We start from the raw sequence: 27,342 nt of genomic DNA, 5'->3' as shown, positions 1-27,342 counted from the left end.
CTATATCTTCCTTCGCTTTATTACCATAAAGACTCCACAGCAGCTTAGGAAAAGATATAATTAGAACCAAAAAATGCTTTAAACATAAAGCATTGACGTAACGTTCAACAAATCAAACAACAACTCCCAAGAGTCTCTTTGCATAACAATAGTCCATAGTCCTTCCACTCTGTCCATCATCACTATATAACCGGACTTCTCATCATCTTCCTCCTCTTTCTTCGCGCAGATCACGCTTGAGCCTCATTGGTCCTGTTTAGCACCGTCGTTGCCTGTCGAAAAAGGAAAAGCATCAGCGAGGTGGTCCAGGAATGCGACAACAAGGCGAGGAGCATTCAGAGATTAACACAGTACCGACAATGTAAAGGAAAACGCTTTACTTACTGCCATACGGGTGGGTAGAGACACCACTGTAGCCTGGGTGGGATAATCCTCGCCTCCGTGTCCTTAATAGAATTGAAACTTACCGTTACGTAAGCTAGGCAAATTTCGATTCTTTGTCAGGACCGAAGGCTTCAGATTATGCTAGTTCAAAGCTTACTTACCACCAACTGGGCCAAATCCACCACCGGCTTAAAATAAAACCTCTTGAAGGTGGAATCCGAGGACCAATCCGCCGCTCGCATTAGATCCTCCAGACGAGCACCCACCGAGAATGCCTTAGAGGCCATGGCCCCCCTGGCGGAGTGTGCTCCAAAGAGAGAAGTATTGATGCCTGCTTCCTGCATGACCCACCGCACCCACCGAGCAATAGTGGGGGAGGAGACAGCTTTGTGTGGCTTCCGCAGGGCAATCAACAACTGACGCTCGCCCGGAGTTCGCAGATCCAAGGTCAGGTCCTCATATGCTTTGAGGCATTGCACGACACACAACTTAGGAGTGTCAAGAAAAGCTGGATATGAAATAGAACGCAACGACGTTTTCGTGCGTCGGCCTACCGTAAAAGTAACCCCATCCGGGGAAAAGATGCGTGCAGAGACATCCAGCGCGCGCACATCAGAGACGCGCCTACAAGAAACCAAACATAACAACATGGCTAACTTTGCCGACAGCTCTTTAAGAGACAGATAGGAATTGGCCGGCCATGACAGGAACAAATTCAGAACCAAATTGACGTCCCATATCTTTTCCTAAGCTGCTGTGGAGTCTTTATGGTAATAAAGCGAAGGAAGATATAGCATAATCCTCGCCTCCGTGTCCTTAATAGAATTGAAACTTACCGTTACGTAAGCTAGGCAAATTTCGATTCCTTCTTTCCATTGGAATCACTATTTAGGGTGAACCAAAAACATTATGTTGTTTGTAAATATAATTTACCCTTTTTATTTCTATTCATTATTTGATGCTTTGTATGTCTTGCGTACTCACCAGAAAAGAAAAACTTCTCGCTTATTCTGCTCGATCTGCGGTGATTATTTCGCAGGTTGAAGTTGGCAAGCCACTCTCTCTTTGTGAAAATAGCCTGTCAATTTAATGAGTTTTTCAAGGCATTAGTTATATATGCAGTATGAAAAAATAGAATTTTAATCCCCTTTGTTTTTAAATTGACCCAGAGCAGTCCATTATTTATTTCGCTGTTCTGGTGGCGCTAGAGTTTGTATATGTTACATCAATGATTAACTCTGGCCGACGGCTCTGCCTTCTATTGCCTCGCTATTTGGTCAAGTTTTTTTTGAAAAATCTTTATTGTCAAGATGGCATAGTATATAATCACATTGACATAAGTAGACCGTATTTATAAATCATTGGTATTTGCATTCAGGAGAAAAGGAAAAAACATGTCTTGTTCCAACAATTAACGTTTGCCACCTTGATACATGCATGGAGCATTTATAAGTAACCAATATACGCAGTTTACATCATACCGTCATAATATTTCCATATGTTAGTCCCTGCTTATCACACTCATGGTATGTGTATCCACCCCTAACAGTTCAAGTTTTAAGTAAAGTAAAAACAATAAACCCAACTATGGTCACCATCTAGCAAGTGGTATTACTTTATACAGTCAGCAGTCGGCCATTCCACACGTGCATTACTAATCCCAATGTAACATTGCAACCCCACATCTTTTCGTCACACACCAGTACTCTGTATGTAGACCCACTCTATCTAGTCTTCATCCTCCTCAGACTCTGAGTCCCCACCTTCCGGCAATGGTGCACACGGTTCTCCTCTATATTTGTTCCATGGCGTCCACACCTTGTTCCATTTACGGGGGCAAGCCCGCAGCACATATACTGCCCTCTCTTTCACCATCAAGAGGTCCATGTTCCTGATCCACCCTACTACTGTAGGCAGTTCCGGGGCACCCCATTTTTGCGCTATGTCTCGTTTGGCCACCGTCACAGCCAACGTAACCCACAGCTGTCCATACCGGTCCAGGTCATTAGGGTCCCAAATGTTTAGCGAGCATTTCCGGGGTTCAGGCAGGACTGATACTTCCATGGCCTGAGAGACAGTACGCATAATTTGCCTCCATACGTCTTGAATTCGTGGGCAGTCCCACAAGGTGTGGAGCAGAGTACCCTCCTCCCCGCAGCCCCTGAGGCAGTATGGGTTAGGCGCCCGCTGTATTCTATGTAGGAGTGTTCTGGTGTAGTAAGTGCAGTGTAGAATCTTGAGCTGCACTAGGCGAAACCTGGCCGATATGCCTACCTCTCGTGGTGACGCAAGCGCCTCGTTCCATTCCGTCTCATCCATCTCTCCCAGCTCCCCAACCCATTTCTCTTTAAGCTTCTGTGTGGGGTCCGGTAAGTTGTTAACTAGTTTTTTATATGTGAGAGAGGTAGCCTTTTGTTCCATAAAGTCTGTCAGTAGCCTGCCCTCCAGTGGTGATGAGTCTGGGATTGTGGTGTCAGGTGGAATCGCCCTCAGCAGTGCGTGTCGGATCTGCACATATCTGAATGTCTCAGTGGGGCCTAAACCATACTGTTGCTGGAGTTGGGAAAATGCAAGCACTGTGCCCCCTTCCCAAAGGTCCCCTACCACTGAGATCCCTATGCTGTCCCATTGTGTGAATCCCTTACAGCACCTTAAGTTTCCCAGCGCTTTAGCGTCCCACAACGGCGTTAACTTGGTGATTCTCCCCTTCCACCCCAGACGCGATTGTGCTGTGTGCCACAGTGTCGCCGTGTGAAGTGTCGGGCCGAGTAGGTTCTTAACTTGCGAGTAATTGTATAGCACTGCGAGCATGCCGTCCGTTCCCAGCTGTGACCAGTCCGCCTTGTATGCGGGGTCTCCCCGTGGGATGTGGATCCAATGATTAATTATTTTAAGCTGGGACGCCCAATAATATAATTGGAGATTGGGTAGTGCAATACCCCCCTCGTACCAGCCCTTTACCAATTTATCATGCGCTATTCGTGCTGGGCCATTGCTCAATAGCAAACTAGATATCAGTGCAGCGACTTGTTTAAAGTAACGTGGGCCCACGATATAAGGGGAGTTCTCAAGCACATACAGAAACCTCGGGAGAGCCATCATTTTATATAGTGCCGCCCGCCCAAGGAGGGTCAGCGGCAGTGTAGCCCAGAATTTAACGTCCGCACGTAGGCGAGCCAGAGGTGGGAGCAAGTTCTCGGTATAATATTCCGTAGCAGTATTAGTTACGAAAATCCCCAGATATTTATAAGAGGTGGATGTTATCTTTAGGGGACAGTTGTCCTGTAGCACTGGAGCCGGGCCCTTGAGCACATATATTATGGATTTGGACCAATTCAGGGTGTAACCCGACGCCTTACCATGCTCATCGCACAATGCCAATAGGGCAGGGACCCCTTCGGTGGGATTGACCATGTAAATTAGCATGTCATCTGCATACAAGGAGACTTTATCCTCCCACCCTTCCCCCCAGGTGATGCCTCGGAACAGTGGCGTTGCTCTGAGCAGGATTGCCAAAGGCTCCAGCACCAATGCAAATAGAAGGGGCGATAGCGGGCACCCTTGTCGAGTTCCTCGCCCCAGTGGGAATGGTGGTGAAATGTGACCATTCGCGACTACCTGCGCAACTGGTGATGCGTACAGCAACCGTATCCATGCAAGGTACTTTGGGCCGAAGCCCATTCGGGTCAAGACAGCGAACAAGTATTCCCATTCCACCAGGTCGAACGCCATCCTGGCGTCCAGGGATAGTATCACTGCTTGGTCTGTAAGAAGATGCGCCCACGCCAGCACCCCATGTAGCCTCCGCAGGTTCAACGCCGTGCTTCGATGAGGCATGAAACCCGACTGGTCGGGGTGTATCAGGGTGTGCAGGTGTTGTGTCAAGCGACTGGTTAGGAGTTTTGCTAGTATCTTCACTTCAATGTTGAGCAAGGAAATGGGTCATTATGAGGTGCATTCAGTTGGTGGTTTGGCGGGTTTGGGAATGGCCACGATCGTGGCCGTGCGCTGGTCGAGCGGGAGCAATGCCCTCTCTACACTTTCAGTGTACATATCCAACAGGGGTCTGGCCAGCACCGAGGCCGTCGCTTTATACCATTCTACAGGGATACCGTTAGGCCCTAGCGCCTTGCCTGACTGTAGTGCCTGTATTGCCAATTGGATCTCGCTCTCTGTCAGGTCAATATCTAGTTCTTGCTGTGCTTCGTGTGACAACACTGGGATATCAATGTGACCGAGCGAGGCCATTGCCTCCTGTTCCGTAACGGACCGTACCGGGGTGTATATCTCTTGAAAGTGGCGCGCTAGGGTGCGTACTATTTGTTCCGGATGCGTCTGTATGTGGCCCTCATGATCGTATAGTCTCTGTATCCCTCTGTTACTGCCGCCTCGTTTGTCCAACCATGCCAGCATCTTCCCTGCCTTGTCTCCCACATCATATATACGGTGTGCGGTGTTTGCTAAGTGTCCCTTGGTGATCGTTGTCAGGTGAGCCTGGTATTGCTGCTGTCGGAGGTGTAGCGTATGAGTGGTGTCTGGGGTGGGGTCTGACATGTGGGCAGTGTTCGCTGCGCCGAGCGCCAATTCTAAGTTTGTAAGTTCCGTTCTGGAGTCCCTTTTATGCCCTGTGATTGCCTCTATGGCTGCACCCCGTAAGACCGCCTTGTATGCCTCCCAGAGTACCGAGGGTGAGGAAACCGTTCCCACATTTTCGGTAAAGTAATGTGTTGTGGCCAGCTTGAGTTTCTTCCTGATTCCAGGGATTTGTAGGTAACTGGGATATATCGGATATACTCTGGCGCGCTTTGATTCTTTGGCGGTAAGATGTAGTGACACTGGGGAGTGATCAGAGATGCCTCTGGGTAGAATTTCCAGCCTATCTATGGAGCCCAATCCTATCCCCAAAAGGAAGAAGAAATCAATACGCGAAAGGCTGTTGTGTGTGGAGGAGTAGTGCGTGTACTGATTCGCCGCGGGATTCAGCTGACGCCACGCATCCGTGAGGCCCAGTGCGTTCAGGAAGTTAGGAAGAGCAGTAGCCCCTCTCGGGCGGTCTCGTGTGGGAAAGGTGTCTAGCAAGGGGTCCGTTAAGGCATTAAAGTCCCCCCCAACGATTATGTCACCCTCCGGAAGATCTAGAAGAAACTGTCCTAGTGCCGGCAGTGCAGTAGAGTGCAGCGCCGGGGGGATGTATACTGACACTAAATTAAGGGTTCTCCCCTCCCATTGGCCAGAGATCGCCGCAAAGCGTCCCTGATCGTCCGTCCTGTGGCTGTGAACCAGAAAGGGTGAGTTTTTCTTAAGGAGTATCCCAGTGCCCCTGGACCCCGTAGTAAAGTCAGCATGAACTGCCATAGTGTACCCGCGTCTATCTAACGCCTTGCGCGCATTCCCTGTCAGGTGTGTTTCTTGAAGCAAGACCAACTCAGGCCCCTGGCGTTTGATGGTTTGCAGTACCAAACCCCTTTTAATTTTGTCCCCTAGCCCCCTGACGTTCCACGTAAGTAATTTTAGTGGGGGTACCATTGTCAGCGCAGGGGCGCCCTCAGTGGGTGCAGCTTGCTCTTGTCGTGCCATTTGTACTGAAGATCTTTGATGCCAATGTGCAGCAATGTGGTGCAACCTGTAAGGATTGATGTGTGTCTGAGCACCAGGCGTGGATGGTCAACAATGCGACCGCGTTCCGTATGAAAGTAGTGATGACCAATAACGATAACCATAACATTACAACTTTCCCCTCCCACCCCCTCCCTGCTCCCCTGCTCCACGGACGATGACCCGCCCGCATCCCCAACTTGGCAGAGTGCTTAGTCCCATCCCTATCTATCTTACTTGCTCGTGGGGTCGGTGAGTCCCCCACAGGCATCGGCCAATGCCCGCCCTACTCAGCTCCATCAGCTACGAGGTCCCAATAGCAGCAGGCGTGCTGGTCTCCGTGCAGCACAGTCAATCAACCCCTAACAGGTTGGCCTGAGTCGAGCGGATCTCTTTCTAGGTCAGAGTCTAGCCCCGCGGCTCCCTCTTCAGTTGTAGGGCTATTGTTCTGGTGGTCCGTCGTTCTCCCGTTGCGTTGGTTCTGGCGGTCTCTGTGCGGGCGCTGGGGTTGGCCCACCTGCCTCCATCCATCCAGCCATTCTCGTGCCACCTCAGGTGTGTCAAAAAACCACGTTTTTCCCTCGGCCACAATCCGCAATTTGGCGGGGAAAAGCATCGAGTAGGGTAGGCCCCTATCGCGTAACGTCTTTTTCACTTCAGTGAAGGATTTCCGGCGCCTAGCCACCTCTGCCGTGTAGTCCGGAAAGAAGGCCAACGTCGAGTTTTGAATTTTAACAGGCGGTGCGACCCTTGCCGCCTGCAAAATGGCGTCTCTATCTCTAAAGTTGAATAGCCTAGCCAGGACAGGCCGCGGCGTGACTCCCGGTTTGGCTGCACCCCCAGGGACCCGGTGTGCCCTTTCAACAGAGAAAAAGTTTGACAGGCCTTTCGGTTGTAGTTTGTTTTTGATAAGGTCTTCGACGTACAGGTCCATGGCTCCTTTCCCCTCCGATTCCGGAAGGCCTAGGATGCGGACGTTGTTTCTTCGGGAGCGCCCCTCCTGATCATCCAGCTTGTCCTGTAGTAGCTTCGTGACTTTTTCCATTCGCTCCATCGCCACTTGCAGGTCGGAAGTGTCCTCAATGAGCGATTTTGTAACCACCTCTACTTGGGACACTCTCTCTGACATCTTCTTAAAGTCCGCTCTCAGCAAATTAACTTCGGAGGAAATAGTACCCACTGTTGCTTGCACCTCAGTGAGTGTTCTCATAATGTCTTCCAGGGTTACTTTCTTTGTCCCTTCTGTGTCCGGAGGTGTACCAGAGGACTGGCGTCCGCCTCCCTGAGAGTGGCCCTGTTGACTATACGCAAATTTATCAAGTTTTGCTTGCGCCGCTGTATTCCTTAAGCCTTTGCCTGCCATGTCGTGGCGTGCGCTGTTATGCAACCCGGTCTCCGCGCCTTTGCTTTGTGGCCCACCACGTGTGGACCCCGCTCCTTTGTGTTCGGCTGAGGACGCTTGTCTACTGTGCCTTGTTGCGTCTCCGGTGTTAACTGGGCCGGCAGCACCTTATAAATAGCGCGGGATTTCCGCTGTGTTTCTGAGCAGCAGCGCCGGGGTGAATTTCCAAAGAAGTCACAGCTCCTTTTAGCAGTTCGAACTCTATAACAAACGCCTCCCCAGAACAGTGTCCGTGGTGCACGGTACAAGGATCAGCTTCAGCCCCCCCGGTGGGCTCGAGCAAATGTCCGATGCACAGATCTGAGGGTCCCCGGTAGCTTGTCTCCTTTCTGGTAAAGAATTGGCTTGGTAGTTTAGTCTGCCCTGTTCCCATGATGCACTGGGCCAGGGACAGACTGATTTGCATATAGCCAGATTCTGAGCTGGGATGGGGCAGTGAGATAAATAACGGTGATGGATCAAGCCCTGATCTTTGGACTGGGTAAGAGTGGTCTGCTCAATTCAGACACTCTGTTCATCACCACCCCCTTTTGTAAATCGATTTTGGCCACTATAGGTGTGGCAGGGTATACTCAGACATGAGTCCCTTTCTCACTGCTCCATCAGGATTCAAGCAAGCCGGGCCGAAGAGGCTGAAATGCCAGAAACCGGTCCCCGGTAGCTTGTCTCCTTTCTGGTAAAGAATTGGCTTGGTAGTTTAGTCTGCCCTGTTCCCATGATGCACTGGGCCAGGGACAGACTGATTTGCATATAGCCAGATTCTGAGCTGGGATGGGGCAGTGAGATAAATAACGGTGATGGATCAAGCCCTGATCTTTGGACTGGGTAAGAGTGGTCTGCTCAATTCAGACACTCTGTTCATCACCACCCCCTTTTGTAAATCGATTTTGGCCACTATAGGTGTGGCAGGGTATACTCAGACATGAGTCCCTTTCTCACTGCTCCATCAGGATTCAAGCAAGCCGGGCCGAAGAGGCTGAAATGCCAGAAACCGGTCCCCGGTAGCTTGTCTCCTTTCTGGTAAAGAATTGGCTTGGTAGTTTAGTCTGCCCTGTTCCCATGATGCACTGGGCCAGGGACAGACTGATTTGCATATAGCCAGATTCTGAGCTGGGATGGGGCAGTGAGATAAATAACGGTGATGGATCAAGCCCTGATCTTTGGACTGGGTAAGAGTGGTCTGCTCAATTCAGACACTCTGTTCATCACCACCCCCTTTTGTAAATCGATTTTGGCCACTATAGGTGTGGCAGGGTATACTCAGACATGAGTCCCTTTCTCACTGCTCCATCAGGATTCAAGCAAGCCGGGCCGAAGAGGCTGAAATGCCAGAAACCGGTCCCCGGTAGCTTGTCTCCTTTCTGGTAAAGAATTGGCTTGGTAGTTTAGTCTGCCCTGTTCCCATGATGCACTGGGCCAGGGACAGACTGATTTGCATATAGCCAGATTCTGAGCTGGGATGGGGCAGTGAGATAAATAACGGTGATGGATCAAGCCCTGATCTTTGGACTGGGTAAGAGTGGTCTGCTCAATTCAGACACTCTGTTCATCACCACCCCCTTTTGTAAATCGATTTTGGCCACTATAGGTGTGGCAGGGTATACTCAGACATGAGTCCCTTTCTCACTGCTCCATCAGGATTCAAGCAAGCCGGGCCGAAGAGGCTGAAATGCCAGAAACCGGTCCCCGGTAGCTTGTCTCCTTTCTGGTAAAGAATTGGCTTGGTAGTTTAGTCTGCCCTGTTCCCATGATGCACTGGGCCAGGGACAGACTGATTTGCATATAGCCAGATTCTGAGCTGGGATGGGGCAGTGAGATAAATAACGGTGATGGATCAAGCCCTGATCTTTGGACTGGGTAAGAGTGGTCTGCTCAATTCAGACACTCTGTTCATCACCACCCCTTTTGTAAATCGATTTTGGCCACTATAGGTGTGGCAGGGTATACTCAGACATGAGTCCCTTTCTCACTGCTCCATCAGGATTCAAGCAAGCCGGGCCGAAGAGGCTGAAATGCCAGAAACCGGTCCCCGGTAGCTTGTCTCCTTTCTGGTAAAGAATTGGCTTGGTAGTTTAGTCTGCCCTGTTCCCATGATGCACTGGGCCAGGGACAGACTGATTTGCATATAGCCAGATTCTGAGCTGGGATGGGGCAGTGAGATAAATAACGGTGATGGATCAAGCCCTGATCTTTGGACTGGGTAAGAGTGGTCTGCTCAATTCAGACACTCTGTTCATCACCACCCCCCTTTTGTAAATCGCGGCTGGATCCCAAGCACACCCGGTCTCACCTCGCAGTGGGAGCGGAACTTCCAGTCCTCTTCTCGCCCCAAAAATGGCGTCTCCGATGTTCAGGGATGTCCCCGCCTGCGAGGGCATGGGCGGTGAGCTCAGCCCGTCCGGGGGAGAAGTAGGCGATGGCGCTCCTTCAGGGGCTCACTCCGGTGACATGGAGCGCCGGAGCCTCTCTTTTTTTGACGGATGTCTGCAGGTGCCGGCTGGTGTCAGTGCGTCTCAGCCGAGCAGGGCTCACTTCCGCCCGGGCCCGCCAGGCACGCCAGACCGGTGCTGCCGGGCAGTTAGAGGCCCCGGCAGTCCGCCTCAGAACGGAGCACTTCCCGGCGTCGGATGTTCGCCGGGAGCGGATCAGTGAGCGCCGCTTGCGTTCCCCAGCTGATGTCGCTCCTTCGAGCGGGCGATATCACGGATGTGAGTACGGATATGTGCGCAGGCCGTTATGCCTAGCGGAGCTCCCTCTTCAAGCTGCCGCCATGCTCGGCAGTTGGCCACGCCCCCCTATTTGGTCAAGTTTTGATAGCGGACATAATTTAAAAAAGATCTCATTCGGTGATTAAATGCAGTTTCCGGTTTAAATCTTCAGCGAACTGAAAATAAATCTTGCCTTGCATTTACATAGCGTGTAACTTTAGTTAGTAGGCAACTGTATGAGAATTTACTCATTTACAGCTTCAGTAAGATTTTAAGTCGTCTTAAAAAACCTAAGTATTAACTCAAACACCCTCTAGAGCATGTTACCTCTAGCCCCCTGGGATAAAAACGAGGACGCACGGAGCGTTTCCTAGAAATCTACATGTTGTCGATGTTTACATACCTCGTTTATATGAAGCGGCCTCCCTGCTCCTCTGTGTCCGGGTTCTTCATAGGGTAGTGATAACATACCCTCTAGGTCGGTTTTTATGCTGACTCTGATTGAGTTCACCCGGAAGTGAAGAAGACGAGCATTATTTTTCACTATTTTTCCACATAATAAGTCCGCATTTTTATCACTTTTTTGCTCTAAGTATACCTATGAGTATTGCACGAAATGTAACCTCAGTGAATCTTCCCTAAGAGTTACATTTAGTGCAACAACCCTAATGACCCGGAAATACTCTGTCTTCGATGTAACTGTTTATTTCTTAGATTTAACGCTAGTTTATTATAAACACGATGTGATATTTGACAAGTTCTAATTTATTATCTTGTGTTTTTTTCTCGAAGTGGGGACATTATCTGTGGTGTGCCGATAAGGTGTTTTATGCCGACTTTCGAATTGGGCGCCATTTTGGATTGGGTTCCATATATGAGCTGGCATTCATAGACTGCGCTCTTTTCTATAGATATTTTTCGGGCTCAAAAATAATAACAGTAACCCCCGTTTTATCTTTTCATCTGGAGTTGGTATATTTTTAGAAAAACACACGTATCATATGGACATTTACATAACAACACTGTCACTGATTTACCTAAATGAACATTTTTGAAAAAAACATACATACAATTTGGGCACTTATATCTTCACTTCGGTATTTAGCCGACATTCTAGCCGATTTGTCCAGATCCCCATGGCACAAAATTATTAATAAAGCAGGGCCTATGAATACAATATATATATATACACTTGCAGTCACAACCATATTTCCAGAAGACAGTTTCTTAATTCAGGCATTTTTCTTAAGACATTTTTTTGCTCAAGACATTTGCTGAAGACATTCGATGTCTACATCTAAGATAGTCTAACCTAATATTTATCACATAGTCTTCAGATTAACAGAAATAATAACATATATAGCATAATGTAAATCATGAAGTACTATATCAATGCAGTGTGTTCGCAATATGTCTATCCTCTATGTATACTTGAGGGGTAAGCCTGGTTAGAGTAGTTTTTCCTAGTCTTCTTTATTATTTAAACCGGTTCTAAATGTGTTGAAGAGGGACATGTAAAATTGTTCCCTCTTTTTCCTTTTTATTTGGATGTTACCACCTCTCATACTCTGCTGTATTACTTCTATCCCACACCACTTTAAATCTTCTAATTTGTGGTTATGGGTTAGCCAATGTTCGACAAGTGGTACTGTTTTTTTCTTTGTCCTGATTGCTGATTTGTGCTCTGTAATACGAGTTTTTATTTCTCGTGAAGTTTCGCCTATATAGGCTTTTTGACACGGGCATAAAATCAGATAGATTAAATTTTTGGTTTTGCAGTTGATGAAACTCCTTATGGTGTGTGTCACACCATTGTGGGTTACTTTATTGATTTTCATCTGGGTATCGCAATTAGTACACATATTGCAAGAGAAATTCCCTGTTGGTAGGGGATTTTTATCTATAGTAGTTTGATTTTCTCTTTTGTCATCTTTGTATGTGTGTACTAGGCAATTTCTTACAGTTCTGTTCCTCCTAAAGCTGAACATGGGTTTCTGAATTTGTGTCCCATCTCTTTCATTTAGTAATGACCAGTTCCTATTAATTATGTTCTTCACTTTATTGCTCACTGCACTATAGTTTGTGACAAATATCAATTTATCATTGATTCTACCTGTTTTTTCATTGTTTTTGGAAAAAAGAGAGTCTCAGTTATAATATTTGGCCCTCTTGTATGCTTTTTTAATCAAATGGTTGGGGTAACCTCTCTCTCTTAGTTTTTTCGATAGTTCATCCGCATACTTATTAAAATCATGCATGTTGGTACAATTACGTCTAATACGTAAATATTGTCCAAATGGGATGTTATCCTTCTGGCTTTTGGGGTGATTACTTTTGTAATGCAAAAGTGTATTACGGTCCGTGGGTTTCGTGTATAATACTACCTCCAGTTTTCCATTATTGTTTCTTATGCTGATATCTAGAAACTCAATTGTCTCTTTACTATATTTGCTGGTAAAATGTAAGTTGGAATCCCCGAGGTTCAGCCATGTGATAAAATCAGACAGAACTTCTTCGGTTCCGGTCCAAATGAAGAAAATATCGTTGATGAACCTCGACCAGCAGGTTATATTTTCGAAGAAGGGAGCTGCATTATTATAGATATGTTTGTTTTCAAAACTAGCCACATATAGGCATGCTAAGCTGGGAGCACAGGTGGCTCCCATGCTGGTGCCTTTGATTTGTTTGTAAAAGTCTTTTTTAAAAAGGAAGATATTGATTTTTAGAATGATATTTGTACAGTCTATTATAAAGTTTGCATGGGCATCTAAATCCCCCTCACCTGTGTTAAGAAGGCCCTCTAACATTTTGATGGTATCATTTTGTGGAATATTAGTGTAGAGGGCCTCAATGTCAAACGTCACTAGCCATTGGACTTGGGAATTGAAGGGATGACCTTCTACCTTTTCTATCATACTGGTGGTGTCTTTGATATAGGCTTTTTGTGCAATGACGTGGGGTTGTAGGAATTTATCCACATATTTACTCAGTGGTTCCGTTACTGAGTCGATACTGGATACAATGGGCCGCATCGGGGGTTAAGTATGCGGATGAACTATCGCAAAAACTAAGAGAGAGAGGTTACCCGAACCATTTGATTAAAAAAGCATACAAGAGGGCCAAATATTATAACAGAGACTCTCTTTTTTCCAAAAACAATGAAAAAGCAAGTAGAATCAATGATAAATTGATATTTGTCACAAACTATAGTGCAGTGAGCAATAAAGTGAAGAACATAATTAATAGGAACTGGTCATTACTAAATGAAAGAGATGGGACACAAATTCAGAAACCCATGTTCAGCTTTAGGAGGAACAGAACTGTAAGAAATTGCCTAGTACACACATACAAAGATGACAAAAGAGAAAATCAAACTACTATAGATAAAAATCCCCTACCAACAGGGAATTTCTCTTGCAATATGTGTACTAATTGCGATACCCAGATGAAAATCAATAAAGTAACCCATAATGGTGTGACACACACCATAAGGAGTTTCATCAACTGCAAAACCAAAAATTTAATCCATCTGATTTTATGCCCGTGTAAAAAAGCCTATATAGGCGAAACTTCACGAGAAATAAAAACTCGTATTACAGAGCACAAATCCGCAATCAGGACAAAGAAAAAAACAGCACCACTTGTCGAACATTGGCTAACCCATAACCACAAATTAGAAGATTTAAAGTGGTGTGGGATAGAAGTAATACAGCAGAGCATGAGAGGCGGTAACATCCAAATAAAAAGGAAAAAGAGGGAACAATTTTACATGTCCCTCTTCAACACATTTAGAACCGGTTTAAATAATAAAGAAGACTGGGAAAAACTACTCTAACCAGGCTTACCCCTCAAGTATACATAGAGGATAGACATATTGCGAACACACTGCATTGATATAGTACTTCATGATTTACATTATGCTGTATATGTTATTATTTCTGTTAATCTGAAGACTATGTGATGAATATTAGGTTAGACTATCTTAGATGTAGACATCGAATGTCTTCAGCAAATGTCTTGAGCAAAAAAATGTCTTAAGAAAAATGCCTGAATTAAGAAACTGTCTTCTGGAAATATGGTTGTGACTGCAAGTGTATATATATATATTGTATTCATAGGCCCTGCTTTATTAATAATTTTGTGCCATGGGGATCTGGACAAATCGGCTAGAATGTCGGCTAAATACCGAAGTGAAGATATAAGTGCCCAAATTGTATGTATGTTTTTTTCAAAAATGTTCATTTAGGTAAATCAGTGACAGTGTTGTTATATAAATGTCCATATGATACGTGTGTTTTTCTAAAAATATACCAACTCCAGATGAAAAGATAAAACGGGGGTTACTGTTATTATTTTTGAGCCCGAAAAATATCTATACAAAAGAGCGCAGTCTATGAATGCCAGCTCATATATGGAACCCAATCCAAAATTTCGCCCAATTCGAAAGTCGGCATAAAACACCTTATCGGTACACTACAGATAATGTCCCCACTTCGAGGAAAAAACACAAGATAATAAATTAGAACTTGTCAAATATCACATCGTGTTTATAATAAACTAGCGTTAAATCTAAGAAATAAACAGTTACATCGAAGACAGAGTATTTCCGGGTCATTAGGGTTGTTGCACTAAATGTAACTCTTAGGGAAGATTCACTGAGGTTACATATCGTGCAATACTCATAGGTATACTTAGAGCAAAAAAATGATAAAAACGTTGACTTATTATGTGGAAAAATAGTGAAAAATAATGCTCGTCTTCTTCACTTCCGGGTGAACTCAATCAGAGCATAAAAACCGACCTAGAGGGTATGTTATCACTACCCTATGAAGAACCCGGACACAGAGGAGCAGGGAAGCCGCTTCATATAAACGAGGTATGTAAACATCAACAACATATAGATTTCTAGGAAACGCTCCGTGCGTCCTCGTTTTTATCCCAGGGGGCTAGAGGTAACATGCTCTAGAGGGTGTTTGAGTTAATACTTAGGTTTGTAAGACGACTTAAAATCTTACTGAAGCTGTAAATGAGTAAATTCTCATACAGTTGCCTACTAACTAAAGTTACATGCTATGTAAATGCAAGGCGAGATTTATTTTCAGTTCGCTGAAGATTTAAACCGGAAACTGCATTTAATCACCGAATGAGATCTTTTTTAAATTATGTCCGCTATCAAAACTTGACCAAATAGCGAGGCAATAGAAGGCAGAGCCATCGGCCAGAGTTAATCATTGATGTAACATATACAAACTCTAGCGCCACCAGAACAGCGAAATAAATAATGGACTGCTCTGGGTCAATTTAAAAACAAAGGGGATTAAAATTCCATTTTTTCATACTGCATATATAACTAATGCCTTGAAAAACTCATTAAATTGACAGGCTATTTTCACAAAGAGAGAGTGGCTTGCCAACTTCAACCTGCGAAATAATCACCGCAGATCGAGCAGAATAAGCGAGAAGTTTTTCTTTTCTGGTGAGTACGCAAGACCTACAAAGCATCAAATAATGAATATAAATAAAAAGGGTAAATTATATTTACAAACAACATAATGTTTTTTGGTTCACCCTAAATAGTGATTCCAATGGAAAGAAGGAATCCCTAGCGATATACCGGACACAACCCACAGAATAAGTAAATGGTGGCTCCTCTGTGTCGCAATAAGGAATATAATAACCTTATTAAGGTAAAGGCACAAAACATACAGCGGAATATAATAGGAAACTGTTAAACTTAAGTTTAATTGTATTAAATATCAGTATGATTTTCTTCTATCCTCATAAAGGCCTTATTGTTCACCTTAAAGATTACCGACAACACTAAAGGAAAGTCTTGTCTTCATACAAGTCCTCAATCCTAAGGTACTCGAATACTATATTAGTCATAAAGGAAAATAGTGTTCTGGCAGAAATATGTTTACTCAAATGCTTTATAAAAGTTACTAAGCGTTCTTGTATAAACTAAGGTGTGCTAAGAATATATACAGTGACAAGCTGGAGGTGTTGATAGTCTCTCTTATATAAGCAATGGGGTGGAGATAGTCCAAATGAATGGGTGTAGCTTTACTGTAATTTACATGTTGATGCATAGAAATAGGTATCTAAAAGAATGTTGTTCTATTTTTAGACTTTGAATCTTTCTAGTAAAAACGTCCTGAAGAAGGTGCAACTATTACAAACCACCGAAACGCCTCGTCGACTTTTGTTTTTGACTGCTTTATGGTTTTTATAATACAATGTATTGTCTTTTAAACAGATGTTTTTAATTTAGAGTGTAACCCATAATAGGGAGGTACCTAAATAAATTGCACTATATATTTTTAACATATTTCTTATTTTATTTGTTTTTCATATTGAATTGTGTCACCCTTTGGTCTAACTGTTAGATGTAAGTTTAGAAAATTCCAATTAGGAACCCACCCCCCCGCCCTCCATACAGCACACAGTGTTTACATATTACACACACACTGGTCGTATGCAAGGACCAAGTACAAATTACAGGGTTCCTTCAATCTTTCTTACTGTACTTGCTCCCCTCCCTGTAAATAGAACCGGGGGAACCTTCCAACTTTACTTTTTGGTGTTTAAGTGAATAAATCAAAGGCCGAATATAAAGATTAAACAATAATGGGGAGAGGGACAAGCCCTGTGGAACCCCACATGAAGTGGACAAGTTAGGGGCAGTATAATTCCCAAGACCCACTGCTTGGGTTCTGTCAGTAAGAAAAGACTTTATCCACGTAAAGGCCGTGCCCCGGATACCAGCTTGTTCGACACAGTGCAGCAAGATGTTATGGTCGACCGTGTCGAACGCAGCCGACAAATCCTGGAGCACAAGTGCCTGCGGGGTCCCCGTGTCAGCGTTGGCCCTCCAGGTATCCATCACCGCCAAAATAACTGACTCCGTAGAGTGAGCAGGCCGGAATCCGGCTTGGTTAGGCTCGAGGTAATCAGATTTTTCAATAAACTTGGAAAGGCACCTAGCCACGTGGGCCTCCAAGATTTTTGAGAAAAATGGAAGAAGGGAAATAGGACGGTAATTAGAGGAATTAGAGGGATCTGCTCCTGGTTTCTTAAGAAGAGGGACTAATGTAGCATTTTTGAAGGCTCTAGGTACTTCTTCCTTGCTAAGAGATTCGTTAAGGAAAGGAAGAATACTATGAGGTAAGGCTGAGAAAATATCCCTCAGAAAAGAGGGAGAGCAATAGTCTTTGTGAGAGCCCGACTTCACTCTGGACATTAACTCCAATAAGATGTCAGGACATATGGCCATGAATTGATTCATAGTAGATGAGTTATTAGGATTGTCATCTAGAGACTTCACGTGAGCAGTAAAGGGAATACTATACCTGATGGTTTCGATTTTTTCGATATATGATGATGGAATACTTTTATTCCTGTCAGTTTGGGTAGCATTTTGTAGTTTAACATTTACATCATTCCTTTTCCCACAGGATCTCCCTACTCCGAGGATGTGGGCGTTCGGAGAAGACTACATGTTTATAGGCATTGCATTAAGCTGGTTGAATCTGGAGACCTGCGGCCAGAAGTGGCTTCTGAAATTATAGGTCTGCTAATGCTAGAGGTAAGTTTGGTTGACTTGCTATAAATTAGGATATCAGCCAAGCTTTCTTCATAGAGGGGAAAACAGACCCCCTTTGCATTTTCCATTATGCTTTGTAACTATACTGAAAGGCTGAAGTATATTGGTGAAATTCAGGCTTACCAACATTGAATACTTTTTTTTTTCTATTTTCACTGTGTTTAAATGGCATGAATACAATTGGTGTAAGTTAAGAGAATGCATGTCAAACCATGTGTCAGGTGGACTCTTACTGAATCGAAATAAGTCAAAATGTACTCTCCTTCTCTCCATCTGTCAGGTACAGTCTAAATCCCAACTTCCCTTATCCTCTGGTAGTGGATGCCTTCCATTCAACTTACTTGACTTGTGTGTAATTCCTCGCCTTCAGCGTAGACCCCTTACTAGCACTATTACCTGAAATAGCCATTGAGGTGAATGCTGCTAATTTATTCTCCCACACTCTCGAAAAAGTGAGACATCTAATTCTCAAGGAACACTTACAGTTTGTGGTCCATCCCCTTGATTTTGCAACTTTATTCTAGTCCGAGCTCCTTAGTCACACCTGTCTCCGCTTAATGTCCCTCTGCCATCCTCCCCTCTACAGTCAGATTGGTTACCTCCTCAGAACAATTTGACTATATGTTCCCCATTCTGTGTAAAATTCACTAACTACTGCCTAATGCAAGGATCACATGCCAGCTTTGTTGCTTTGTATATAAATCAATAAAGCTGAGCAGTATTCTTTCCCTCTGTACTCCCCTAGATATCCCGAAGACTTAAAAAGCCTCCACTGTAGGAATGCTCTGTGGATTGAGCCATCTAGGTTTCGAAATCCCTCTGCTTAGATCCGCTCCTTCCTCATCCTGGAACTTCCTTCATGTAAACTTCAAAACCCATCCCGAATAAGTAGCAAACATGAATGCCTTTATTTGTTTATGTTGTCCTGCACAGCATCATTATGTTCACTGTCAAACACCACAGCACACTTGATAATGATTCAACACACTCTTGACTTGTCGGTCCCTTGTTTTCTAGGCCCATCACTTCCCAGGAGCATCACTAGTAGAGCTGGCGAATCTCTTCGTTGAAGGTATCAAAGGAGGGAGTATGCCCAATGGAAAATCATTGGAGTTATTTCCAACCATTCTTATTGCTCTGACTTCGAAGGAAAGCCTAGCTTATGGCAAAGGTACAACCACTCCATGAAAAATATTATCAGAAGTGTGCAATTATAAAATTGCCTTTTGTTTATTTTCACTGCATTAATTTTCCTTTCAAGGGGAGCTCACTGGACCAGAATTTAAGAAACAACTTATTAACAGTCTTTGTTCGAGCAGGTAAGTGTGTTCTAGTTTTTAACTTGATGAACTCCAATGTATTAATTTGTAGAGAAACAACTGTATTCAGGCACTGGTAACACCAACTGTCTCATACTCCGTATCCTAAAGTACATGAAGTGAAAAGCCTAAATCCTCTGTATGACACCTCTGTGATTAGAGCTCCATTACGCTGCAAAACCACCCTCCAGTAAGAAAACCAGCCCCACCACTGCAAACCCAGCCGCCACACTTCCATCCTCCCAGGGAAATGCCCGATGCCTTGTACAGCCAGTCCGGCCCTGGTTACCCCGTAGATTGTCTATAGTGCTGTATCTGTGCTGGGAGGTCGGGGTGGCTCTTTGCTGGTCCCCCTCGTTCTATCCATGATGTTTTCTGTGCTTTACCACAGGACAATTATTTCCTTGTGGCTGGCTGGTCCCTTCACTGATTTAAAAACTACCTCTTTGGGGGTATCCGGATGGGTGGATCCGGTAGGGTTCAGTCATTGCACCGGTTTAATTTTGTTGCAACGTCATCCTGTTCCCTGGGTACCCCCATTTATTTCTGACTGGTACTGGTGGTACCTGATTGTCCCTGGGCTCTGCCTAACCCGGCCCATTGCCAGTGCTATGTTGAAAACAAACTTAGAATACAGTGAAAACACTAACATACACAAGTGTATACTATAGGTTAGGGTACCCCTATGATTGGCCTGACTTCCTCTATAAGACGTTAGTACATAATAGAGAAGGGGGATTGACACTACCTTTAAGTCCCTAATCTAGAGTAGGGCATGGTAGTTTAGAGGCCTGCAGCCTTTCTGCACTTTCATGTGTGCACTGCTTGACGCCTGAGGTCAGTTCAATAGCAGCCTTGTGTTGCAGGACTATTTTTAACATGTAAATGGTGCCCAAACTTGACTTTGGTGTTTGGGGTACTTAACAGTTGATACACTACAATAATTTGGCATATTAAGATACCCAGAGTCTTCCTTAGGTCTTTCAAGAGTGGGGGATCAGGTACTTATTAGGAGGATCCTTCTAAAATAAGTTTTATATGCCTTGTCGATAGTGAAATTACGCATTTCCCTTCCCACATTGTAGTAAAGTGCTTCCCAAAATCTATTTTTATGCTGGGAGCACTGTGGAGTGTGGATCTACGTAGTTCTTATATATTCAGAATCCCTAAAGTCTGCCCTAGGTGTCCCAGGGGTGGGGGACTGCGGATATAGGTAGGGTCTGTATAAAAGATGTTTTATAAGCCCTGGTGTTGGAGAAATTGCCCAGTTCATTTTCCCCATTGTAGATCTCCAGCCACATAGGTTAACATGGCAATCTCCAGCCACATAGGTTAACATGGCAATCAGTTAATTTTTTAATAACTAACGCTAGGCCTTACAGAAAAATATCATTCAAGGATAGTAGTGTTGATAAATCCAACAATATGCTGTTGTTTAATTTATCCTGAAATGTACATAAAAGAAGTTATAAGACGTTCTTGTCTGTAAGCCAAAATTCAGCCTACCAGTGATCTGTCCTGATTGGTCAGAGTTATGTGGATTAGCCAGGCTCATTTGATGCGGTGATAAAGAGCCCCTGAGCGTAGCCAGCTCTCCCGAAAGGGCAGGGTCCTGCTACACAGGAATGCCAGAGCAGGGGGAGGTGTCATAAAAAATATACTTCAATGGAAGGAGGAGACGGGTAGAAAACACCAGTTTCATTCACACTTCTCCTCTTTGAACCCATCCAGATGCTAGGCTTAAGGAAGGAATGAGCAGATGCAAGGGAGAGAGGCTATGGAGATAGGCCATCACAGAGGTGTGTTGAGCCAGCTCTTCTCTCCCTGCTGAAATATAAGCCATGATGAATTTTAGAGACCTGGTGCTCTCTGGGAGGAAATAGTGCCATACATTGGAGGAAATGGTAATGCTCTGGGATGTTGCCCTGCACCTCAAGGACAGGAGTGTCCTGTGTGAGCCCAGGGAACACTGAATAAGTATCTGAGAGGGTCAGAGCCTCTCAGATCTGCTGCTAGAAACTAAAGTAAGAAGAAGGGTCCATGCTGGAAGTTCGATTTTCACCCCAGCCTGGAGTGACTCCAGTGTATTTGCAAGGGTTTTGTCCAAGTGGATTTTGGGAATTGAAGTCCGAACCTTTCAAGGACCATCTTGGAGCTTTCAGACCTTTGGAATAAGTATTGGACACTTTGAGACTCTCAGAAGAACTTCAGGAATAAGTTCCAGAACTTTGGAGCAACTTTGAAAAAAAAAACTCCATAAGTGGACCGACTCGCCCTGGCCAGCCAAGCCGGCGACTCTCAACCGGGAGCCGCCCTTCCCTACAGGTTCGTCCCACTGATAAGGTCTGGGGTCTGGCTTCCACAGGTTTGACCTGGAGCTCATCGCAAGGCGAGCTGGCGGACCCTCACTGGATCTGGCCTAATGAAGAGAATTGAGGGTCCCTGGGATAAAAAACTCTGTAAACGTTTTTAATTTTGAAGGTACAAGAGGTGACCAGAACCAATCATGAGAGTCAAGCTGCCCACCTTCAACTGCGAGCCTGCCTGGTTATCTGGATCGTTCCGCTGGAAAGCTCCAGAGGTACGACTTTCATAGCTATGACTGGGACCTTGCCGCAAGGCAGGCTGGCGAACCCTCACCGAATCTGGACTGGTGGAGAGCTTCGAGGGACCCGGTAGAAAAAGCTCCAGAAAAGTTTTTACGTCGAAAGGTAAAAACTATGACTAAGGCCTACCGCCATGGTTAGCCGCGCAGGGCTCCATCGCGGTCGGCCCGAAACTTTGACTTTGTCCCAGTCTAGCGCCACCAGATGTCCCAAAATGCGCTGTAGGTTTCTATGTGCTATATACTGCTAAATCTTTAAAAAGTCATTTCATCAAGAGCAATGTGCATGCAACTTAATGTGCCCCTTTGGTTTATTTCATCTTTCACTTTAAATACAGCACAGCAGACCATACATTACTGTGTGTGTTTTTTTTTTGCTCCGCATTTAATTAATCCTAATTTTTAGAATTAAACTACTCATTGCAGATAATATTCAACCTAATGAATTTGAGGCCTGATTTTTGTCCTCCTTCTGGAATGCTATACATCAGCCACCAGTAGGCCTAGGTGCTTTGAGATGGGAATCAATTAGGTATTGTGCTACAAGGGGGTTGAACCTTTTCTATTCCATGTTTCTGGCTATTGACAAATGTGGGAAAGAAACTCAATAAAAAAAGGAGCTAAGAGAGTATAGAAAAATAGGGTAGCCCTCCACTCAATCCGAGTCCATTGACACCTCAGGGGGTCAGATTGTAGTACAACTACATTGCGTGAAGTACACCATTGTCCGCTCGTAGGCATTCACCTGGCAGATTCTTGGTGTGGGGAATCAATATGTGAAATCTTGGTCCTCCAACTGTCAAGAAATTGCCATAAAAGCACTAGACAATGAAACATACGCATCAGAGCTCCTACTGTGTTGTTTTAATTATATATGGAGGGCTGCACGGATAAATTTTTTGTTCAATTAGTCAAGTGACCATATTAGTGAAGATTAACGCTGTAGTTCTGGGGAACTGTCCTGCTTTGCAGTAGGGACATATATTAAACAACACACATCTTAACTTCTAGCCACACATACCTGCATTCATAGGAGTATGCCTATGCATGTGAAACTCTGTCGGTTGGAACTGCTAACCAACATGCATTTGCTGGTTGCTAACATGAGGTGTCTAGTCCCTTGCATCGAACCTGTTGTTTTCTCAATTTGGAAGATCCAGCATTGCTTTGTTGAGCCAAAACTGCTTGATCAATGTCTTTGCTGTAAGCTGAATCTGTCAGTTGGCATCGTCTTAATAGCTAATTAAGGTAAGGTGCGCAAAATAGGGATTTATTTTTATGGTGAATGTGGGGAAGAAAACCGTGTTCAATATATATTGGTGGGGATTTGTAACCATCGGCGTTACTATTTAAAATATTGCCAGAGGAAGCGGTGAAGGGAGAGGTAGTTATTTTTTGTTGTTTCTTATAATAATTTGCCCCAAGCTTGGGCTATGGGATGTTTCTCTATTCCTCTTTGCGCCTCGCTATGAAGCTTTGTGCTACTACCAACTCTGCTTCACACGAAGAATCATGCTCTTCATTCTTTCTGTGATTGCAGAACCTCCACCTAGATCCCCCTGTCAACCTCATTCCATGCCCCCCACATTGGCCAGTTCATTGATTCCAGGTCTGCGGTGACCTCATTATCCTCAGTCTCATTTTTATTTCATGCTCTTGATATTTCAGGCCTGGATGCAGTACAGTTTTGTATTAATTTAGCCTTCTGTGGCTTTTTCTCCCCAAAAACATTTTTTCCTGGTTTTGTGTAATATACAATGACTGATTCATTTACCTTGCACTTTTGGATTTATTTGAAACTTTGTTGCATTTCTTTTAATGCTTTACTCTTTGCCCTGTAGAAGTTCCTTGGTTTCAGTATGGCTCTTTCTTCAAACACCAAACACACAAAAGGTGATCGAGGATGGCTTGATATTTGTCAAATCATTGGCAATCGCTTGGGGTAGCATTCCAACTCTTTCTTTTGCCCATCATGCCACCTCAGTTTGGACCCAGCCAAATGCTTATCCTTAGGGAGTAGTCCAACCCGAACTGCAAGGCCAGGTACTTCCTGCACGAGAATACAAACAACCAAGACAGGTTTAACCCTGATTGGGGCCCTTTAGTCAGGTGTAGTTTGGTTCCAGTGATACAGTGAGCACAGGACCCATGTCTGGGCATGCCTTTGCCAAATAGGGCCGTACAGAAAACTCTCAAAAAGTGATGGGAAGAATGCTTGAAACTTGACTAAGCACTGCCAGTCGCTCGGGGTAGCATTGCAACTCATTTTTATTTTGCCCACCATTTCACCTCAGTTTGAACTCTGCCATATGCAAATCAGTCTTTTTTTTAAAACAAACTTTATTGGGTTTTCCATTTTCATATTCCAAGGTTCACAGCACAATGTTACTATCCAATCCACCCCCGCACATGTATGTTCAAGTTCAAGTTCAAGAATGTATATAGCGCACTACTCACCCAGAGGGTCTCAAGGCGCTTGGGGATGGGGTTCATTATTTATCGAATAGCCAGGTTTTAAGTTCTTTTCTGAAGGAGATGTGGTTCTGTGTAAGGCGGAGGTGGGTGGGGAGTGAGTTCCAGGTCTTGGCCGCCAAGTAGGAGAAGGATCTACCTCCCATGGTGGATCTTTGGATACGCGGAATTGCGGCGAGGCCTTGATTGGAGGATCTTAATTGGCGGGTGGGTGTGTAGAAGGATAGACGAGTGTTGAGGCATTCGGGCCCTAGTTTGTAGAGGGCATTGTGTGCGTGGGTGAGGAGACGGAATGTTATTCTCTTGTTGACGGGGAGCCAGTGGAGGTCTTTCAGGTGGCCGGTAATGTGATTTTGGCGAGGGATGTCCAAGATGAGTCTCGCTGATGCGTTTTGGATACGTTGGAGTTTTTTCAGTAATTTGGCTGTAATTCTGGCGTAGAGGGTGTTTCCGTAGTCCAGTCGACTCGTGACTAGTGCGTGGGTGACAGTTTTTCTTGTCTCGGAGGGGATCCAACGGAATATTTTTTTGAGCATACGAAGTACGTTGAAGCAGGAGGATGAGACGGCGTTGACTTGTCTGGTCATCGAGAGTGAGGAATCTAGGATGAAGCCCAGGTTGCGTGCGTGATCTGTGGGTGTGGGTGCTGTGCCCAGAGCCGAAGGCCACCATGAGTCGTCCCAGGCAGAGGGGGATGATCCTAGGATGAGCACCTCCGTTTTGTCTGAGTTAAGTTTTAGGCGGCTGTTTTTCATCCATTCGGCTACTTCTTTCATACCTTCGTGAAGATTGGTTTTGGCGGAGTTAGGGTCTTTGGTGAGGGAAAGGATCAACTGGGTGTCGTCAGCGTAGGAGATGATGTTAACTCCATGGCTGCTATGCGTTTTCCCCCCCTGTGCTGAAGAACCAAAATACCCATTGTTCATGACGAGCTGGGCTCGTCATGAGTGTACGAGGAGGCTACACCATGACGAGCCCAGCTCGTCATGAGCGTGGAAGGGGTTAAGGTTGTGTTGACGCGCGATGGAAGCGAGTGGACTCATGTAAACGTTGAAGAGGGTGGGACTGAGTGATGATCCTTGTGGTACACCGCAAATGACTTCGGTAGCCTCTGATTTGAATGGGGGAAGTCGTACTCTCTGGGTTCTTCCGGCGAGGAACGAGACGATCCAGTCCAACGCTTTTCCTTGTATTCCGATGTTGTTGAGGCTTTGTATGACGGTGCTATGACAGACTGTGTCGAAGGCGGCGGAGAGGTCGAGTAGAATGAGGGCCACTGTTTCTCCGCTGTCAAGTAGTGTTCGGATGTCGTCTGTGGCTGCGATGAGGGCGGTTTCGGTGCTGTGTTTGGTTAAGCAAGATTACTCTTTTTTTACTTATGTTTTTAGTGATCATTTTCTTCCTTTTGGAAGCTTATGTCGTTTAGCAGATCTGTGTAGAGCAGAATACTTTGTGAGGACACATTTTATAGCTGTTATTCTCATATGATATTATTACGTTTTCAGTAAAGGAATGTATTGTAAAAAAAAACATTGGTGAGAGATCGTAGTCTTCCTTCTTTTTTGGGCTTGGAAGATTATTTTAAAACATTTTGGTTTTTGAAACTTTATTTAGTTTTTTCAATTGTGTAACCAATAAAACTCCACAAGAAACTAAAGTTCACAAGGTGTTTGGGTTGAATGGGCATTGCTGTTTTCAGTTGGGCATATCAAAATTCTTGGACCTTGCGAACAGCATCAAGAGAAATCCCACCACCCCACAAAATCAAATAGCTGCCCATACATCAGGTTGAAAAGAGTTCTTGTAGTACTGTATTCTTGCCAGGGTACTTCGGATAGGCCTCCTGTTTATCTTTTGGGTAATGTGGTAACTAGATGAGGCCTCCGAAACAATCCTGCTGTTAATTGCAAAGGGCCAAATCTTTAACTAAGGAGGTATAGCTAGGCAACTGTACATAAACCCATCGACTGGTGATGCATAGTTTAGCTAACAGAAATGCCAGACCTAAAAAAAATCTATCCATACAGGAGGTTTTCAGCAATTAATCTCCGTAGACGATTGTAGGGACTTCTGCCATATGAATCCTAGTAATAGTCGTTGCGGTGTCGTCTACAACCTCAGTCCAAAACACATCTAGTGTAGATGAAGTCTAGACAATGTAGTTGCAGAGTGTATTAAGAGTATTTCATCTCATACTGTAACAAAGGAGTGTCAAATTTACCTAAGATAGCAGTGGTGAGGTAACTGCTGGTTTGAAATCTATACTGTATAATTTTTTTTAATCTAATATTGACTGAAGTAGCAAGGCTTTAATGTATCAGCACATTAGTTTTCAGTGCATTCATAATCCACACCCAATTCACAATTAAAATTCTAATGTTAGGGGTTTTAAATATACTTAAGGCTAGCCTTGAATATTAAAGATGTTATATTAATTTAGATTTTTGGTCTCTCTGTATATGTTTGGTTTAAAAATACATTTTTAGGGACAGCTTTTGACATTGAATCGAATAACAAGGCTGCTTTCATTTTACTTAAACAGGTGGGATCCACAGTGTGTGATTAGCCTCGCGTCAATGTTCAGGTAAGTATTACTTCTCTCCTGCTGATTGACCTGCACCTTCTTGTGGGCAGACAGCATCTTGCTCTGTGCCAGTTGTAGGCACAGTGAACATGTATAACATTTACTGGGTTTTCCCATCTCTGCATCTTGATGGCCTTTCTGTTTTTTCCTGATATCAAGAATATGAAATGAAACATTTTCTCTTTGCTGATAATTATTTTCTGTTTATTCTTCGGGTCATAATGCTTGAGAGATATACCCAGCCCTGTCCCACCCGCTGACTCTCTGCCTATTGACTTGCTGAAAGAGGAACTGTCAGCTCAATGTTGTTCACAGTCACTACTTCTTTCTGACATCTTCCTACTGTAGCAGCAATGACCTGGTTATTGCCATTTCTTTCACCCCCTTTTCTGTGTTTTAAGAAGAATCTTGTTGCCTCTAACGACACAACAAAGGAGGTATGTTAATTCCCCTTCCTGCTCAACCCATGTTCAGACTTATCTCCTGGCCATTTCTGTGTTTTCTAGCAACTTGAAGTCTATTTTTTTTAACATCATGTAGAAGTCTGAACACTTTTAAAAAAACTGTATCCTTGCAACTGTTGGCCTGGCTCTCGCAGTGCTGTGAATAGGTGACACATTATATTATTTTGCATGATGTAGGCTGAGCTGGGACTAACAAACTCATTGCA

At 44.5% G+C, this 27,342-nt stretch overlaps 1 protein-coding gene across 1 annotated transcript in view; it reads left to right on the top strand.

Annotated features, from left to right (window-relative positions):
- The window catches only part of FANCI (FA complementation group I), a 636,131-nt gene that overhangs the window by 73,436 nt on the left and 535,353 nt on the right, over positions 1 to 27,342 (top strand). The window contains exons 4-7 of the mRNA XM_086958134.1: positions 17,544 to 17,674; positions 18,710 to 18,863; positions 18,954 to 19,011; positions 26,631 to 26,672. Of these exons, the coding sequence (XP_086814260.1) occupies positions 17,544 to 17,674; positions 18,710 to 18,863; positions 18,954 to 19,011; positions 26,631 to 26,672 (385 nt within the window). The remainder of the gene's footprint in view (positions 1 to 17,543; positions 17,675 to 18,709; positions 18,864 to 18,953; positions 19,012 to 26,630; positions 26,673 to 27,342) is intronic.

The sequence above is a fragment of the Lissotriton vulgaris genome, chromosome 2_1 (assembly GCF_964263255.1).
Source record: "Lissotriton vulgaris chromosome 2_1, aLisVul1.2, whole genome shotgun sequence".
NCBI classification, from domain to species: Eukaryota; Metazoa; Chordata; class Amphibia; order Caudata; family Salamandridae; genus Lissotriton; species Lissotriton vulgaris.
The sequence above is the reverse complement of the archived record's forward strand: the minus strand, read 5'-3'. Positions and strand labels throughout refer to the sequence as shown.